Source organism: Pholis gunnellus, assembly GCF_910591455.1.
Source record: "Pholis gunnellus genome assembly, chromosome: 11".
NCBI classification, from domain to species: domain Eukaryota; kingdom Metazoa; phylum Chordata; class Actinopteri; order Perciformes; family Pholidae; genus Pholis; species Pholis gunnellus.
In genome coordinates this window covers 7,832,887-7,853,669 of record NC_136538.1, presented here as the reverse complement: position 1 = coordinate 7,853,669, position 20,783 = coordinate 7,832,887, and the positions used below count along the sequence as shown (strand labels likewise).

At 43.2% G+C, this 20,783-nt stretch overlaps 1 protein-coding gene across 1 annotated transcript in view; it reads right to left on the bottom strand.

The window, feature by feature from the left end:
- Positions 1–12,721: 12,721 nt before the first annotated feature.
- The window catches only part of plpp4 (phospholipid phosphatase 4), a gene marked incomplete at both ends in the record, with an annotated part of 35,445 nt that continues 27,383 nt past the window's right edge, over positions 12,722–20,783 (bottom strand). Inside the window, 2 exons of the mRNA XM_079168331.1 lie at positions 12,722–12,930; positions 14,526–14,696. Of these exons, the coding sequence (XP_079024457.1) occupies positions 12,722–12,930; positions 14,526–14,696 (380 nt within the window). The remainder of the gene's footprint in view (positions 12,931–14,525; positions 14,697–20,783) is intronic.

Sequence of the window (20,783 nt, the reverse complement as noted above, 5' to 3'; positions counted from 1 at the left end):
AGTGTCTAAGATGTTCTCGCTCTTCTCCGACACGCCTCTGGAAGGGTTTGATTGACAGATGCTTCTTCCAATCACCTGCCACGTGTTTTTCTGAAAGCACCTGCCTTTTTTCCAAATAGTTTCCAATGACGGCTTCCTGACTCGCCAGATGGTCTGTCACGCAGAACCAGATGGTCCGTTACTCAGAACCATCTGGCGGGTCAGGTTAGCTTCCGGGGCCCTTGTGCAGCTACACCAGTTGCACTGTTGATATTTACGCCGTTGGTGACGGCATCCATCCCACGAGCCGTGACTAGGGTTATGATACAAGAAAAATATCTTTGTCAGAACTCAGAGCTCCGTGTGATAGTGAAAAACACAGCGGCAGGATGTTGTAAAGCGGAGATACGACCAGACACTCGGGTTTGTAATCTGCGATGAACAATTGTACTTGTTGAATTATTGATGTTTCTCTGCTTTTAAGAGGCAGGTGGTGCTACTCATGACACACTAGTTATTCTCTTTACATCCGTCCCGCTCACAGGCAGACTGGCTGGTGATGGAAAGACACAGATATACATGGGTGTGCACTCACCCAGATAAGTACATGGGCTACTGTGTCTGTGAATCCTGTGGTTTCTGATGCTCCTCCAGTCATTCAGCTGGGAAAGAATGACTTTCAGGGCTTTTTTGGCATGAAGCTTCACACAGACAGGCAGCTGCATATTTTTGGGGGATCTGTAATTTGACTTTGCACTTGTGAATGTCGTAGATTAATGAATAAAAAATGTGGATTTGAGATGTTCCATGAATATATAAGTTGATGTATGACAGTAGCTAACACTGTGCCGGGGCGAGGAGTGTGGGTTTTGTCCCCCGTGTTTATAGGGCCAGTATGAGCATGAAGAACATTTACAGCAACCAATAACTCTCTCCGTGAGCATATGGGATGGTTTTCTTCTTTTATGTGAACTTTGCCTTTTACATCAACCCAAATAATCACAGAAGTGGTACAAGTTGAAGTTGTGGCACATAATGAAAATCCAATTATTTCATGATGAGCTGCTATTGGAAAGGTATCATTTATTTTCCAAGTTCCTCACAGTGCATGCGGCGAATGTGAATGACTGCAGATGTTGTCTCAGCTGGTGTGCTGAATGTAAAAAAGATAAATCTGACATCCGACGCTGCCAACATGTGCTTCGAGGAGGATTTGATTTAACATGGAATATCTCTCACAATAGCTTTAGATGTTTGAGATTGGATTTCCCGTATGTATGGGTCACTGTGGACTCCTGGATTCCACTTCAGCATTAGCAATCATATCCATACCAGCCTGCTTCATGTTGGTCCATAACATTTGGTGATCATGAAATATTTATTTATTCCACTCGAGGCTTTTTCTCCTGCTCACTTCATCTCTTTCGATTCTAGCTGTACGAGCACACGTATTCTGTTGGAGCACGCTGGAGATTTTCGAAAGACCTGCCGCGTCGCTTCATTGTGAAAACCTACAATCTAGCGTTTCATCTTTACATGAAAGCATACAGGAGTCATCCGTCATGGTGCCGGGGAGGTTGGTGGGGCCGAGATAAACCCGTCATCCTCTCCGGGGCACCTTCATCCCGCGGGTCTGCAGATAGCAGATAAGGCCATATTTCACTTGAGTCGATTAAACTTTTACTCTCAGCACAGATTTAAAGAAGCTGATCTGGGAGAGATCATGGCCATAAAAATGACTCCTCGTACGAAATTACCCATTCTGAAAATAAGTTACCTGGTGCCCATCACTCAGCCCGTAAAGGTGCCAACCATGTGGCTACTGCAGATAGAAATGACCTGCTATCATTTTCTCCCCCCCCAGACTCATCATTTACAATATCGTGCTGTCAGCTGAGCCGGTATGACTTTGGCAGACGTGTCGTTTTGAAATGCAGCTCCTGAGATGAATCATCAATGCTGGCAAAGTGCAACTGTTACCAAAAATGTAAATCATTTATTTATCAGCAAAATGTTGTTGAGGAGCAGAGAAAGAGGGAAAATGTAGGCCTGCAACTCAAAACGTGCTGGTTGGGTTTTGAGGATCTCAGGGTCATGAAGACAAACAGACTTTCAGGACTTTTCCTTAAAACAAATCTCTAAAAATTCCAACATTTTTCAATTGCATTACTCTATAACTGCTACTGAGACAACTTTACAATGACCGTTTCAAAAAACTGTTTTACAGAATATTATACTTAATAGACAAGGAAAGGGAAATATTTTTGCCATAAATAATAGATTTACATTATAAACAACTATTCATGTTTTCTTTTTCAGATATGTTAACAACACAGGTGAACAGGTTTACGGCTCATTTCTCAACACAAAGTAGCAGATTCTGTACTCAAAACACAGAATTTTAAAATCTCTCTTTAAACAATTCCACAGCACTTTAAATCCAGTTGTTCTTTGTATTTAATTTAAACCCGAGAGGATTACATGCCTGGGAAAGCTAAAATCTCTCATGTTCTCCGTTGCTCCTTTTGTTTAGGAGCAACTCCACATCTCCCTTTCTGTTTAATAAAGATATCTTCGCAAGTGCGATATATCTAAAAGGAAGACACTGTGTCACGGAGTGCGGTGGCGGACCCAGACACAGACCAGGGAGTACGAGAGCGTAAGGGTTTTATTTCTGGGAGGACACAAAGGAAAAACTGTCAGGGAACAGCGGGGGAATCCGAGGGCGAGGGTGGAAACCAGGCAGGGCAGGCAGACTGGGGAACGGGGAGGATGATCCAAACTGCAGGCACGGGAAGACGAGGTCAAAACAATGAAAAAAAAACACTTGGATAAACTCTGAAATAGACTCCACAGAGCTGCCGAGAACGAGCAAAATACAGGTTATAACAACGATCTGGCGAAGAGTGGATGAAGAACCGGGGTAGATATACTGTCGAGTGATGAGTTGATGGAATATATAAATACAGTGGGTACGGAAAGTATTCAGACCCCTTTAAATTCTTCACTCTTTGTTTCATTGCAGCCATTTGCTAAAATCAAAAAAGTTCATTTTATTTCTCATTAATGTACACTCAGCACTCCATCTTGACAGAAAAAAACAGAACACATTTTTGCAAATGTATTAAAAAAGAAAAACTGAAATATCACATGGTCATAAGTATTCAGACCCTTTGCTGTGACACTCATATTTAACTCACATGCTGTCCATTTCTTCTGATCCTCCTTGAGATGGTTCTACTCCTTCATTGGAGTCCAGCTGTGTTTAATTAAACTGATTGGACTTGATTAGGAAAGGCACACACCTGTCTATATAAGACCTTACAGCTCACAGTGCATGTCAGAGCAAATGAGAATCATGAGGTCGAAGGAACTGCCCAAGGAGCTCAGAGACAGAATTGTGGCAAGGCACAGATCTGGCCAAGGTTACAAAGGAATTTCTGCAGCACTCAAGGTTCCTAAGAGCACAGTGGCCTCCATAATCCTTAAATGGAAGAAGTTTGGGACGACCAGAACTCTTCCTAGACCTGGCCGTCCAGCCAAACTGAGCAATCGTGGGAGAAGAGCCTTGGTGAGAGAGGTGAAGAAGAACCCAAAGATCACTGTGGCTGAGCTCCAGAGATGCAGTAGGGAGATGGGAGAAAGTTCCACAAAGTCAACTATCACTGCAGCCCTCCACCAGTCGGGGCTTTATGGCAGAGTGGCCCTAAGACATATGAAAGCCCGCATAGAGTTTGCCAAAAAACACATGAAGGACTCCCAGACTATGAGAAATAAGATTCTCTGGTCTGATGAGACCAAGATTGAACTTTTCGGCGTTAATTCTCAGCGGTATGTGTGGAGAAAACCAGGCACTGCTCATCACCAGCCCAATACAATCCCAACAGTGAAACATGGCGGTGGCAGCATCATGCTATGGGGGTGTTTTTCAGCTGCAGAGACAGGACGACTGGTTGCAATTGAAGGAAAGATGAATGCGGCCAAGTACAGAGATATCCTGGAAGAAAACCTCTTCCAGAGTGCTCTGGACCTCAGACTGGGCCGAAGGTTCACCTTCCAACAAGACAATGACCCTAAGCACACAGCTAAAATAACAAAGGAGTGGCTTCGGAACAACTCTGTGACCATTCTTGACTGGCCCAGCCAGAGCCCTGACCTAAACCCAATTGAGCATCTCTGGAGAAACCTGAAAATGGCTGTCCACCAACGTTCACCATCCAACCTGACGGAACTGGAGAGGATCTGCAAGGAAGAATGGCAGAGGATCCCCAAATCCAGGTGTGAAAAACGTGTTGCATCATTCCCAAGAAGACTCATGGCTGTACTAGCTCAAAAGGGTGCTTCTACTCAATACTGAGCAAAGGGTCTGAATACGTATGACCATGTGATATTTCAGTTTTTCTTTTTTAATACATTTGCAAAAATTTCTACATTTCTGTTTTTTTCTGTCAAGATGGGGTGCTGAGTGTACATTAATGAGAAATAAAATGAACTTTTTTTGATTTTAGCAAATGGCTGCAATGAAACAAAGAGTGAAGAATTTAAAGGGGTCTGAATACTTTCCGTACCCACTGTATATGAGGCAGGCTGAGCCGGTCTTCCACTTCTTGAAAGTTCTCACAACTAGGTCAGAAGCTTTTAGCATAATGCAATTCACCTGTGGGCTGCAGCACCTGGAGCAGAGCAGATATTTCTTTGTGTGTAATCCTTTAGCTCTCCTCCAGGAAAGCTGCCAGTCACTTCAGCTGCGGGAGGGAACGCCGTCTGTGGTGTTGACAGTATTGGCTCGCCACAGTAGTGCATCACAGTGTTACCACAGAGATTATGTTTATTGATTTACACTATTTCTAACAGCGGACTCCTCTTCATGAACGGCGCACTGACGTCTTTGTAGAGGGAGCCTGATGTCTTTAGTTTGGTCTGTCATATGGGCCTTTTCCATGGGTGGAAAACTCATTTAACACAGCTTACAGTGTGAAAAAAGATTTTTTCATTAAGTCTAGATGATTTATCTTTCCATTATATCAATTGTTATCAACCACATTGAAGCATTTGCGTAACAAAGAAAACTCTAAATGACACCAGTTTGTGAAACCTTGGTGTTCTGTGAAAAGTTTAGAAGTATAGAGACTGGGTTAGTTCTCTGTGGGTCACGTAGCTCTTTTCCCACCTCAGCCATCAATAACAGCCACAGCAGAAAAGGAGGATATAAGAGTGTCATCCATTGTCATTGTATAACAGGGTTACACAACAAAATCCCATTTTGCTGCACAACAAAACACAAAAACACACAGAAAAACAATAAATCTCAGCTGAGATTGAAACTTCTGAACTCCAGGAGGGTAAACATTCACTGTTTGCACAATAACACAGAGGTCCGTGTGTTCCCGCTGAAGGAAACGTGTGGGAGTAAAGTCAACAGAATACAGTGGAGGTTCAGCAGACAGAGAGGAGGCAATGTGAAAGTAATAGAATCATATAGGATCACAGAATAAATGTCTTGTTTCTTCTGATAATAGTTCAAGCAGATTAGGCACAGAAAACCAGCGTGATATAGTAATATAACAGCCTGAGCTTCATCAGAAATATGCGAAATGACCACGAGCTCTTGCTAGTGTATTAACTTGTGGAAACGTATAACTTGTTTAGGCAGCAAAACCACTTAGTTTGGTTTCGGGAAAACATCATCAACGTAACAATTATTCAACTTCGGGACACTAGTCTTGAATACCATGTCACCATAGAGAAAAACAACAATCGCCATTTGTTGTACTAGTGAAATGGCCACAGAAAACAGTTCAATGTCAGTTCATCTCCTTTTCTATTTCTATGTTGGACACGCAGTCATCTCACTGACACGGCCTTCAATAAGGCATAGAGGCATAGAAATTGATTTTGCTTGACATTTACTAGATTTGAGCTGATATTTCTCAGATGACGTGTCGACCAATCAAGCCACGCAGCAGATGTAAAGGAATCTGGGCCTGTTTATACATAGAAGAGCATGAGGAAGTCACTTTTAAGTATTGCTTAAAGTGAGTTCAAGTTGACATGTGCACCAAAAAAGAATAGTTGAGAAAGTTTCTCAAACCCATTCTCATAATTAATTGACAAGATTGAAAAAATAAAAAGCCCCTTTTCTTCCATTCAAGTACGTTTGTGGTTTGCTAACTCGTATGCCACGTTTCTGAGCGATATAATAATAGCCAGACGCTGATTAGGCTGCTCTGAGTGTGAGTCAAAAACCAGACTTAGCATTAACGAGAGCAAGCCAGACGCTCGCTTTCCCCACGCCCTTCCTTCAGGGTTTATACTGAATGTTGCACTTTGACAGAATTGTGGCTTGTGTATTAATGAGGCAGACATGACAGAAATCACTGAGTTGTGCGATATAGCACAGTACCCTCAGGAATTTACAGGAGCATGAAAGGTACAACTACAGCTGTCTGTTCATTGCTATTGATCTATTATGAATGTTAGCTTCTACTTCTGCTATGTTTCACGCTGAGTCTACTGTTGCGTGCTACCTGACATAAATACAGTTTTTATAATAATATTAAATAGTAACCGGGAGGAAGAGCTTTTTTCAACCCAGAGGATATTGAATACAATATGAACTGGTTTCTTAATGCTGTTAGCACTTGTCTTAAAGCGGCAGACCTGTGGAGAACCTCATTTCATATCATTAGTGTGCCTTGTGTCCACTCATATCACATTTTCTATTTTGTTTAAAACTTTTGACTTTCTGGGGAGCCCCAGCGACACGGAAAGTTTCCACAGAAGAGACTTCTAACAGATGAGTCTCGCATTCCTCGGCTGAGCCATTAATTATGAGCCAATCTGATGGCTCCTTTTTTTTTTGCCACATTCTTCGGAATCCAGAACCATTCATTATTCAGACATATCGTCAAAAAGGCAAGTAGAGTGTAGGGGAGGAAAAAAAGCATTAATCATTTAAAGCTTAAGTTGTAATGAAACACTTCCTTACAATGGGCATCACTTACTTCACAACCGAAAGAGAAAACTCGAACTCCAAATGAGTCCGAGGTTTGTTTGTGAAAAACTTGATTGTTTCGAAAAAGTGAAATTAACTAAAAATGCATCTTTGTTTACACGTAGCAGAAACACTTCAAAACCCAAAGGTGCTCTCCTCTAATTTAACACATCAAGATCCGGCATGAGGAGCACAGCCACTAAACGCCCAATGACCACTCCTGACTATGGAAGTGCAAATTAAAGTACATTACATTTAGCTGACGCTTTTATCCAAAGCGACTTACAATTCCGATGCTATCATACCGTAGGCACAGCTACGGGAGCAATTTTCGGGGTTAAGTGTCTTGCTCAAGGACACATCGACTTGCAACTAGTGGTGCCGGAGCTGGAGCCAGGGTTTGAACCACCAGTACACCAAGACCTTTACCAGCTAAACATTTGTAAGCACGGATTAACCATTGCAACAAAGCAGCAGCTTTGTTCACCTTAAAATGTATATACTTATTTATTTTATTGATTAAAAAATGTACAATGTGTACAGTATCTAATTACCATGCCACCGACCCCTGTTTCCGAATGGCGTCAACGATGCAGGACCGTGAAATCAGTTTTTACATATACCCCATTGAGTGTGATGAAGTATGCAGCATTTTGAAGGGGACTGCAATGTTAAGTGGTATTAGACTGTTGCTGCATTAGGTCCAGGTTGATTTGACTGCCATATCGGCGCTGCTCATCCAGAGGAGCTGTCCTTGACAGGAAAACAATATGGATGTTTTGAGGGATGACACACTTGCCTTTCATTGAGAACTCTAATTATTCTCATACTGAAAGATCTCTTCTACTGTACAAAGGCAAGCAAATACTGCTTCATCAAATAGTCTTCTGCAATGCTGAACTGTATTTTGGTGCATTATATACCTGAATAGAGCGCATGATCTCTAAACACGTGGGTTCTCGTAAGGTTTCAGGGTTGCTCAGGAGATACAATGGCTGTCTGTGTAATTGCTGCTGCGTGGGTGTTTTTACTGTGCAACTATAATACCAAGCAGGAGCCCAGACTCTCAGGAAAACATTGTGCCATTTCAACAATTCACTGTCAACTCCTGATAAAGTAAGTCATATTTGCCAGATGCAGAAAGACTTTGGGGCAATTATTTAGAAACGCGGTCCAAATTGCCGTTTAGTTTGGAGTGTGAGGTGAAGCCAGGATATTTCAAGTTGTGCACGGCTCTCCCAGCACGGCAACTTTCTCCACTTGTGACAGAAGTGGCTGCTGCCGCAGCGCTCCTGGGTCTGATTGAATGGGTTGTTACCCAACATCACACAGGTTTCCATCAGCCGAAGAGGGCAAAATGTCTGAGAGTAACAACGCTATTGATCTGTGGTGCCTTGCTGTTCAGCAGGAATCATTTGTATGAGTGACAAGGACCGCAGGGGTTAAAAGCCTGCATGAAAGCATTCAGGGATTCAATGTTCAGCTCTTTCGAAAAAACTGCATTACTAAATGTATTTCAAACTAAAGGCTATAATCTGTTTTGAAAGTAATGCATTGGGAGGATGATCATTTTGGCGTACAACTACCAAAATCAAGTCAACTGGTTTACTTTCAAAAAGTTCTTAAAGTGCAGAAGGCCACTTGCTAATGTGTATAATAAAGAGGTCTGATGCTGATTTTAGACACAGGCATGTCTTAAGCTGAGTGCTAAAGTTTATTTTATGGAATGTTTTTGTTATATTTAGTTATTGTGGAGTTTTGTACTTTTTTTACTTAGTTGATATTTTTTTACTGTTTATTACTTATTTATAATACTTGCTGCTTTTGTTTCTTTTTTACCATGTACCTTGTGTGCACTGTCCACTTTGCTGCTGTGATCCTGTAAATGTCCCCACTGCGGGACTAATAAAGGATTATCTTATCTTATCTTAATGACAATGCCAACATACTGATGTAATGCTATAACTATAGTTTTGTTTTAGCATGCTAATATTTTCTAAATAGCACCTAACGCAAAGTACCACAGAGGCTGATAGCTATTGGAAACGTTTAAACGTTGACAACATGCTGCTGCTAACATGCTTTCAGTGGCAGCTAGTATTTAGTATTCAGCTTGACCAGCTCAATTAGTTTTCTTTTCATGTTTAATTGACACGAAAGAGGCTCGGGCTGTCCTCGACCAAAATCAATTCTTAGTCGATTAACACTCATACGATTTTGCCAACTGATCAAGTAGTGGATTTAATCAAAACAGCCCTAAAACTGAGGTTCTCCACTAAGAATAACACAACAGCAGCACTGGGAATCCTGTGTTTACCAGAGATGTGCTCATTAGTTTCTTGGAAATAAGTCATTTGAATTTATTCTAGGGACAGTGAGTCGGGACCAAAAAGGATGGAGAGCGAGATACATTGCCGTTGGCTAAAAAAAAACACACACAACTCAACAACAAAGTTGTTGACAGCAGCCCGATTCCACGCCGACAATGAAAGGCAACAGGGAGTCTTAAGCATACACACGTTTATTGGAAACTCTCGAAACAAAGTGCAACACAACCGATTCAGTAAAGCACAACACACACTTAGCACAGAGTTACATTCATACATACACACACACACACACACACTCTCAACTGCCTCAGTAGCACATCTGACAGCAGGCCCGTTGAAGCATATATTCATTGAGCTGAACTTGGGATTTAGCTCCTTCAAACATCTGTGGATGCATAATGTCATATTGTTCATTTGCATGTGATAAGAATAACGTTGTGACACCTGTGTGTCTGATTACAGGGTGCACATTTTTCACATAAAACGTCCTCACACCTTGATTTGTTTCCCATTAGTGCGTTGAATCCCAGTGAAGAGGGAGGCTCAGAGCTCCCCGTCACAGCAACGAACGTATAGGCTCCAACGATCACACTTAGACAAGGTACATTAGGCTTCTTTGTTTTCTGCATGGACACGTTTCACACAGCTGCAGTCCTTTATTGTACATAAAGTATATAAACAGCAAAAACACAGCTCAAAGAGTTCTCAAGGCCAGACATGCTTATTCATATAAAACACTCTTTTCTCACATATGGAACTGGCATGCCATGAACAAAGATTCTTCAGACATCTATTCATTATAATTTTATAATCATTTCATTATTCTTATTTTTTTTATTTTTTATCCCTTGAGTCCTTGGGAAGGTGAAATGATTGAAAATAAAAAATTCACAGAATATCACGCACCGGTCGCCCTTGTGCATCTGATTTGAAAAAGGAAAAAAAAAGGAATTATGGACTGTATTATCATCTTTTTTTTTCGGTCTCTGTAGAAAAGTACTGAACTTTCATTTCAAAATGACACATTCACCTTTTGAAAAGACTGACACCTACTGCTACAACAGTATCCATAGCACCAAATGATAGCAAATCGTGGAATGATTTGAAGTGGGAACGTGAAATCCTTTGTTCATAAAGTGAAAATACTGTTACAGACATGACCTCTGAACAACATTGGTTTTTTTTCTCTAATATACACTGCACCATCTAATAGAATAATACTAAAATGACAAAGTACAAACATCAGGCTGCCAAGTCAGGCGAATTGCAGGTCTACGGAACATAACGAATCCGTGTCACGAATCATTTCATCCCCAAATCTGCCTCAAGATGTCAAACTCTCGCAGTCGCAGATCTTCAGGTGCGAGAACCATGCGAGGAGGTTACAAGTTTCTCTCCAGTCAACTCTCAGAGTCTCGTCAAGTCCCGTCACAGAGTCTGGTGTGCAGAGTCGAGCACCTTTTTTCCTCTCTGGGGAAGAGTTCATTCTGTGGAAAGTTTTTATTTTGGATTGCATCCGTGCGGGATTGGCCTCGTCAAAAAAGCCGCACGCACACACGCACGCACACACGCACACACGCACACACGCAGTTTTGAAGAAGCTGCCGATGGGTTGCTTTAGTGAAGGAGGCTTGATTGTGGCTGATTTGAGTAAATAATGTTTCAAAGGATTTCAATCAGAGAAAAGCTCTCCTTGTCTCTTTTTAAACAATAAGCAGCTGAAGGTGCGGCTGTTTCAGCTGTTTGCTTTCTACATAAAAACGCTCACGTCTTTTCGACAGTGGACACAAACGTACAAACAGGCTCGACCAACATTCTGCAAGATAACACATGCAAGATAAGACAATTACAAATCAACATCCTACATTTGGCTTGCTGCTCGTTTTCGTATCAATGGGCCATCTCCCGATTTGAACACTTCACCTTTCAGCGCTATAAAGAATCGTTGCCTTCCAACGGCATGAAGTCTGGTTGGGTTTAGAGGTTGGGCTGAGATTGTACCTTCCCATTAATGTCACAGCAATGGGAGCAAAATGACCCATCCTCCCTGACAAAACTTGTTAGAAACAAATTGCTTGGTTGATGAGAGGGAATGTGTCATCTCGTTTAATAACGCATCGCAGGGTGCATGCAACCCAAGCAGGAAATAAAGACTTTGGTGTTTGTTTGGACGTGCTGTACCTCAATTAAGGCTGGGAAATATTAATATGGATGCGGATGAATAATACATCCCAATCGCTGCCCCCTGGGTTCAGGCCTGTCGTCTCCTGAATGCTAGATTGTCTATTTGCGGGGCCACAGTAGGGCTGAAAGCCATTTGCAATGCTAGTGGGGCACCTCATATAGTCCTAATGTGCTCATGAGCATCAGTGGCGGAGCCCCCCTTAATGAGCATTAATGCTGAATCAGACAGGAGCTTGCGCCTGTCCCGACACACTTCGACCTGCTTGTTTCCGATTGGACTCATTGAGCTACAATTTGGGTTCATGTCCCCGTGAAACCTCCGAGGGAACACGCGTCAAATGCAGGGATTGTGAAAAATAAAGTTGGATGGCGACAAGGAGGGGAAGAGAATTGAGAATGGGCCGATATGCAGGACTGCACTGGGAAACGATACAAAACCCCGAGAGAACTAGGAGGAACGGGATGATAACAAATGGGTGAATGTAGAAGAGGAACGTTTGGGAACATTGGATCCTCTCTTTTTCATGGAGCAGTGCTTTTCTCCAAGAGTTGTTTGTTCTGTATATATTCATGTTGCAATGGCACAACCAAAAATAACTGTAAGCAGTGTCCCATGTCCTTGTGTTTTAAATGAAAATGCATCTAAAAGTCGAACTGAAACACACAGAATGCCAGTGGATTTCCGGCGCTATATCCCATAATTTGTTTCTTCGTGTGACATATAACATACGGTATTCTGATCGTTAAACTGGTTTGATTGCTGTGACATTTCATGGGACTTGCCCGTTCTTTAACAGCCAAACGTCGTTAAATGTATCCCAGCGTGAAACAAGCCGACAACATTTCTCATGAAAAAAAAAAAAGAAATCCAGCAAAAACTGCCGATATTTTCATCTTCCTTCCCAGCCATTAGCGAGACGTGTTTCCTCAGGTTTTCAACATGTTTTTTCTCTCTTCCCTCTCTGCGGTGATGTCCCATATTCGTAGGTTCCTCTCACACATCACTTCTAAATATAGACTTTCAAGGCTGCTGCGCGAGAGCCAGATATTTAAAAAAAATTAACAAATGAATGCAGGTGTCACCGAGACGGGGTGCAACAGCATGGAGACGGGTGGTGGTGTATTATTATTGTCCACTGGAATGTGTACGAAAGCCAGTCAGTCACTGGGCACGAGGAGGTGGGCTCGCTGGCTTGGTGAGGGTGTTGGGGGGAGTCTCGGTGGCGGCCACTAGTCATACCGGCCCTTCGGTCAAGCCCTCCAGGGGAAGGGTGGTGGCATTGTCTGTGGGCTGCGGGTCGTCCTGGGGATGCGAGGGCGCGTGGGCGGCGGCAGCCAGACTGGCATAAGGCAGGTGGCAGTCCATGTGCAGGAAGGGCGGGTAGTGCTGGCGATAGCAGAAGTACGCAAACAGCAACCCGATCACTCCTCCGACAAAGGCGTCTGCAAAGTCACAAAAAACACATATATCTTAAGATATGCACTCAAAGAGTTAAATAGGGCCCATGTGGAGGAAGAAAAAAACAACACCACCTGCTCTTCGAATGAGCACAATCGATTAGGCAATGACTGTAGGCCGCTGTATGCGGAACAGTGTTCCAGTGAGCGTTCGTCACGCCTGAGCGGTTTACAGAGCGTGATGAAAGCAAACTGAAAGGCAAAGCGATGGATCTGTTCTACTGAGGCTCAGCTTGCCTCTGGACAGGCTGTCTCTGTCATTTTGTCATCTGCGCTGAGCACTTGCGTATTATACCCGCTCCCCTTTTTAAGCTACGATATATATCATGTAATATCACGGTGCCACGGAAATGAAGCCTATATTGCTGGGTATAGATCAAAATGACTCAACCAGCTGGTGGCTGGAACAGCTGAAGCAGAGGATTCCGTAATATCAAAATCATATTTCTCCACAGGGCGCGACATGCTCCCTTTATTTTCTCCTACTGTGTGAAAAGGAATATAATAGGAAATTGATTTCCACCATTCATAAACTAAGCAATGCATGAGCTTGCTGTGAATGTCCCATCGACCCCCTTATGAATTTAATAGACTGTGACTTGATGCAATACATAAGTCTGGTGGCCTCATCGAGACAGCGGCAGAGCCCCCCCCCCCCCCCCCCCCTGCTGGAGGACAGTGCGCACCTCCAAGGTGCAAAGGGTTGGTGGGGATATTAGAATCCACGGCTCAGCAGCCAGTCTAATGGTGGCTCTCAACTCGTGTTTACACTGAGTGCAGGCGGAGGGCCCCTCCAGTTTGATGGGCTGCACCGTTGCTGTTTACTTACCGTCTGCCGGGGAGAGGGAGGAGGAACCGGTTTTCGTGGAATACTAAGAGGACTCAGAGAGTGGTCGGCTTGCCTGTGACTCCTGCATGTGTTGCATTTTTGATGTAAATAAATCCTGGCTGTTAAAAGAGTTGTCTGTTCTGTAGCTGCCCTGGTCCCCGGGAACATATGGCTGCCTAAAAACTAATTAACACCATATGACAGAGTTGCCATCATATTACCACATATCCTCTCCCACACCCACGTATACAGACCCCCCCCCCCCCCCACTTCTTCCAGACCGTATGCAAAACTAAGACTTGTAATTATAATTTTCCTCCCAGGCTGCTGAATTAAACGCCACCTCGCTGTCATCTGAAGCATGTTTCAGTCATTATGCTGCAGCGAACAGAAAGCAGTCTTGATGCGACAACATGTTCAGTGTGTTGGACAAATAAGCAAGCTGCCCAGTCGGATTTACTGTACAGTTTGAAGCCTTTCCTTGATTTTCCAGCCATGCTGATTAAGGTAAAAATGTGATTACAGCAGTACAGCTGTTTTAAAATGAGCGTCACCCCGAGTTTGCCTTCTAAGTTATGTGTATTGTAATTATAAAAGCGCCTTGAGCCAGGTGGGATTGAAACAGACTTCTGCACAACAATCCTTTCTCAGGCTGACACAAGCAGATTTAACACGATGTTAGTCTAAAAGCCGATAGTCATTCTGATTAACGCAGTGTCCCTGTGTCCCGTGTCTGAGCTGTTTTGCGGACCTTGCCAGTGGTGTTTGTAGTCGCAAGTCCGGGACAACGCGATCATCATGGCGCTGTAGAGGGGCAGCACCATGGCACAGAGACGCCAGCTACGCCCTCGACCTTGATCCGTAAAACACTGCAGCTTCCCCGCCAGGTAGAAGGAGGTGAAGCCGAGGCCGGAGAATGCAACTATAGCAGGCAGAGAAGTGGGCAGACAGAGAGAAAAAGTTCAAGATTGAACATGAAACGCAGCGTTCAGATAATAAATAATATTGTGTATCAGCAAAAACATAAACCGTGACCATTTCTCAAGAGACTTTCTTGTAAAAGTCAATTACACTGCATGATGGAAAAGTGTGTTAAAACAGTTACAGTGCAAAAATAAACAAACAGCTATATTGTGATGACAAAGCGTTTTTAGGCTGAACAAGGTAATGAAGAAGGCAGATGGGAGACTTGCAGTTTGTCCACTGCCAGCCGCTAGCGGGTAAGCTCACTGAGGGATGAAACTTCAGTCTGTTCGGAAAATTCCTCCAAACTAAATCACTGTGTGCGACACGACATCCACATCTACACGGCCACACTAGTCACGACCCAAACGCTGATGGAGACTTTCTTAGCGCATTGGAGTTTGTCTCTCAGTGTGCATCCCTGAGCCAATACATAGAACCAAATGAGATTCATAATGACCCGTTTCTATGCAAACACTGCCGTACTGAGATAAGACAGGAGGCCCTGTCAGTCCCAAATGACATCACATTTCACATCAGATTAGTATGGGGGCTGATGCATTAATACATAGCTGATGCAAAATGCTCATTTCGTCCAGCAGCTCCTTCGCACAGGCCCGGAGAGTCTGAGGTCACGGTGAAAGCTAAAGCCCTGAAGCAGAAAACAAATGCGACTGAGCCGCTGGACCAGCTGTGCAGAGTTGATGGTGGTTGGTGGAAGAGAAACAGCGGGGCTCTAATTATATGAATCGTAAGTCGTGGGGAGCAGTAAAAAAAAGGTGGTGCTGCTACAAACAGCACATTTGTCCCTCAGCCCACAAACTGGTCAAGAATCCTGGTCGTTAATGCAGGACACGTGTGTAGCCTGAAGAGAGAGAACGAGGCAGAGGTCCAGCCTTCTCAGTGGCTGCCCTGCTGTCGGGGAGTAGGAGTTGGCTCCATTAAGAACTCAGCATTTGTCCATTAGGCAATTTAGCCCCATATATTGGATGGCTGGTACAGGTTGATAATGGGTTATACAGTGTCACACAACTCGGAAATGATGGCTATAATGTTGTTCACTTGATTGCATTTTTACTTTAAAATTGACACTTAAAAAGCGATGAATCTCATTGGACTCCACAAAGGTACGCCTGGTGTCCTGTATGTGTTCTTGTCGTTGCTACTCAGCCAACAGTTACAGTTTCCATATAAGCTCTCAAGCTGGACACACTGTCCAAAGATATGGTCCAAAAAAACACACAAAGAAAAACCACAAAAAGGGTAAAGCACACACTGGACAAGTTAAGACAGATTTTAGCCCGGGATTGGTCGCCAATTGGTCCGTTGTTTAAAACTTTACATGTCACTGGACAAAACCCATGATCAACCTGTACCAGCCATCTCTGAACGACACCCGTATTTTTAACATCTCCTGGAAGAGGCCCAACTGACGTGAATCAAATGGATCCTGTATTACTGACTGTGCGGGCCAGTTGGGTGGCCTATACAATCTCACTTACTGGTAGTGGTTTAAGTGGCATTTGGCTAAGTGGTCCCTTTCAATAGTTTAAGCTTTAAAGTGCACCAGTAGTTCAAAGCTTCATGGGAGACATAATTCACCCTGGGCTAGATTAACCAAGTTAATACATTCTACCAGTTTTAATCAATCTACATGGAGAGCAGGGACATTATGAAATATGCAAAACATGAATTGACACACTGTAGTATACGGTGTAACCCTATCCTGCACAGAGTCGTGATGATCAGCCCCCACAAAGTGTGCCACAGGAGTTTAACAGACAACAAATGTGCACGTTACTTTCATGCTTGCTGGCTCAGTTCATCAGTCCAGTCCTTCTGTTCGGAGGTCGGTGAGCAAGCCATCTGAGGTCCTGAGCATCCCTCAGTGCCCATACATCTCGCGTCTGGGCAACCTCTCCACATTTCCAATAAACACAGCAGCTCACATCATTCATTTTAATAGCTCTCGGACCATAGCTAAGACGATTACATTGCTCATTTGGACAGACAGAGCTAAGTTATCCGTGAACCAGTGACTCAGTGTGAAGAACATTTCAACTGTGGAAAACTCACCGCAGTTACACATGAGAAAATCCCACGTTTCCACACCACCTGGTCTCCCTTTCAGTTTCCCCACAGAGCTGATCTAACTGCAATTTTATAATGATAAGAGACAAAGATGTATTTGTTTATCTCAACGTGCAATGCCATCTGTATTATTTGAACATTAATACAGTGCTTATTGTTGTTTTCTTACTTTGTTTTTGGTTATTAGACATTGTTGGTTTCACGCTCATGGTCCATTTAAACCTCTGTGCTTCTGTTTTTGTTTTTCTCTGAGTGTGGGGCTTTCATGTAAAGTGGTGAGCAGGCGACAACTTCCGGTTCTGGCGAGTGAAGCCATTGCGGAAGTGTCTTAAAAACTTGCATTCTCTCTACTAACCAGCAGCGGCCGTGGAAGTCTATGAGAAAAATACCCTACCTCTCATTTATTACCTCAGTAAACATTGTAATGGTTTATGGTCGCTAGATTCAAGTCTTCTTCAATACAGCCTCATGGTCATTTAGTAAATTATGGTCCCATTCAGAGTAAAACAGACCATAAAGCGGAGTATGCTTTAGGGCGGGCTTACTGTGATTGACAGGCTGCTAGGTTCTGTTGGCTTCTCTAATGGTCTGTTTACTAATTTCAGAATTGTAGCACAGATATGAAGATATTTAATTAAACTAAGCAAAATTGCATTGTATTTCTAAAGGTCTCATAGGGAGGAATTGTTTACTGTAGCAGCAAACGTGCATGCTTCATTTCCGCATTGCATACAAACAATATGTTTGCAGACAGTGAGTCAACATCTTGAGGATTATCCTAGAATTGCTTTGGGGATATGCATAAAACATGAGGGAGGACATTAAGTGTGTGTCCCTCACTCGCATCTAAAACTCTATGAGTAAAATTTGCATAGTTAACATTTGCAGCGGCAGGGTGATAAAGTGAATACTAGGTGTGCCCAGTAGACTGCTGAAGGATGCTTCCCAAGAGGCAGCAGGACTCTCTGAAAGGGCAGAGAGGAGGCCAATAAAGGGGGAAAACATCTCGGTAATGAATCCGCTTCGTGCGTTTAAAAAGCCTTGACGAGTAATTCCCCCGAGACAAAACAAAGATGCCTAATGAGAGTGATAAGTGCAGTGCTATTGCTTTTTTCATCTTCAAACGAGCACAAGGTTTGTTCAGAAGATGCAAGTGCAGAAGTCTGAACGGGTGATTTCTGTAAACATGGTGGAATTGAGGAATACCAGTGTCTATATGAAGAATTTCCAATCAGTAATTCCATGTGTGTAGATATATTGTGAAGGCATATAAAAACCAGTATGAAAAGAATAACAAATCCTCCCTGTGACGGTGGAGGCATGTGTAGCATCGTGTGTGAATCCTACTGAGAATCGTATAGCTTCGAGGGAGCTACACTACTTCCCACAAATGATTGTTGGGAACATACAAAGCTTGCAGAGTTTTTGTAAAACAGCCTGGTATTCCTTTTGGGAGATGCATGCGGCGGCTAACGGTGGTGGTGGTAGAGCAGCATGATGAATTGAAATGGCAATAACTCAGTCGTCAGGAGTCTTACACACATACACAGCTTACATTTCTTGCAACAGCGAAATATTTCAACAGCTGGTGTTCCACTAAGGATAAATTACAACAACTTTGGTGATCCTCTGAATATCCTTCCATCGCCATCATCAGGTCAAAATTTGAATTTGTCCAATAGGCTGCTTTGGTTTTCTTGGTTTTTTTTGTGACTGGTGGGGACACGAGCTAAGTACAGCCAAATGCTGAATAAGATATTTTTCAGAGACCAAAAATGTTCACGTTAACTTTCATGAACTGAAAACACACTGTGAAAGGGTTAAAGTTGTAAGACGAAAACACGGAGACTGTCACGAGGTAGCCAGGCCCGAAAGCATACCCTGCTTTATAGTTAAGTTTACTCTAAATAGGACCATCATTTACTAAATGAACATCACGCTGTACTGTAGAAGACTTGAAACTACAGATAGAGACCATAAACTCATGTTACAAATGTCTACTGATGTAAAAAAATCACGTGAGGGTCACAAAGACTTCTTTTTGCAACCAGAGGAGTCCCCTGATAGCCGTTTAACGTTTAACGCACTTCCAAACTGGTTTCACTGTTCAGAACTGGCGGTTGCTGCCTGCTGAAACTAATGACGTTCCCATCAGCCTCAGCTACGTTGTGCTTACTGTTATTAAGCAAATGTACGCATGCTAAAAAGCTGAACAAAGGGAGCGAGCATGGTAACCATTATGCCAGCTAAACATCTGCGCGTTAGCATCGTCACCGAGAGCATGTACTGTTAGCATGCTGACTTTAGCATTTAGCTTAAAGTAACACTGCGCCTAAGTAAATCCTCGCAGGGATGCTAACAGTTCTAAATGAAATGTAGCATGAAGGAATGGCTGATAAGAGGAGAAGTACTGTGTAGTGAAAAAAGAAGGTGTTCTCTTGGACCTGTTAAGGTTTTTATCAAGTGAACACAGAGGACACATTTTAAAGTCAATAAGTGCTCTTTAAAGTATAGGGTTTGGCGCTACTCAAAGAGTGGAGTCAAGCTCTGGTCAAAGCCTCTGCAAAGTCTAGTTATTGTGGTAATATCAGTCTCTTTACCGTTCCCCCTGGTCATTCTGTTGAAATGTCTGTCATTGACCACACACAGACACAAAGTGTCTCACCAACCTCTGGCAGAAGCGGTTCTGTTTTTTTTTTTTATCTCCCTTCACTCTCATTTCTGTTTTGACATTTGACCCCTGCAGGAACCCGTAGGGCACCCCTCTGCCTCCCGTCACAAGCCATGCATATTAACCAACCACTTGAGCTCTGAATTTGTCACCTCCATTAACATGCAAAAAAAGCCCAACAGGAACTCGTTATTAGCGCTGCATAATTGCTGCAGCACTCCAAACACAAGCTGTTCCTCAACCTCTTCGGACACTGAAGGCGGCCTGAAGTGTTCCTCAGCGGGCAACAGTAAATGTACGAGAGCACACTTTGCAGAAGTCTAACTCTCTTTAGCTGCTGAACTAATTGGATGGGACATCCCAAGCTGCGGTTAATTTAATGTAGATCGTTGTGTGCATGTGAAAGAAGCAATGTGGAGGTTCAGAGATGTGATTAGGTCCGTCTCGCGGGATGCATTATTTTTTTAAAAGGGCATATTAATTGATCATATCTAATATAATTTATTTATATTAATATGCACAGTGGGGATGATGAAATGAATATGATTAAGAGGGAGATAACCTACAGCTAATGCTCTTGGGCCGGCTTGATTCACAGCAGTCTATAATGGTGCAGTGGGTTCAGGGGAGTTTGTTTTTCTCTTTCTGGGACCTGTCTCCTCCAATTTGGGTTCCTCTGTTACTTTGCTATGAGGTGAAAGAAAATAAATCAAATCACAGAGGACCTGAGTGGCTTTAAAAACTTTGAAATGCAATAATAGTTTTTGTGCTTTAGAACAAAGCTGTCAAACACTGAAGCCTAAGTGCATATTTATATTTTCGTCCTGGCTGATTCTAAAGGATAATCCAGCATCGTTTTGAGTTTATTTTAACGATAGTCCGCGTCCGTGCATTACGTCCAGATGCCACTTTGATTAAGGCTACATTCACTCTTGCTATCAGCTTGCCCCTATTCCCTGTCCGTTCCCACATCCGTCTGGGCAAGAAGCTCTGTAACGTCTGCGTGGTGGTCAACAACAGTGGTCCTGCTGAAAGGGGACACAGAGAGGAAATTGGATTTCTTTTGCTCTCTAGACGTGCTGGCATGCGGGTGCTCCCTGTGTCCCCGTCGCACAATTCTCTCAATCACTTTCTCACTCTCAGCGCAACAAAATAAGGCCATTAGGGCTGCCGCGAGGGATGGATGTAATCCATACACAGCGCTGCAGTGACGTACAGAGAAAGGTCCCTCTCCGCTTTTAATGGGACACAGCCAGGACTTCAAAGCAGTTCTATTTAAAGCAG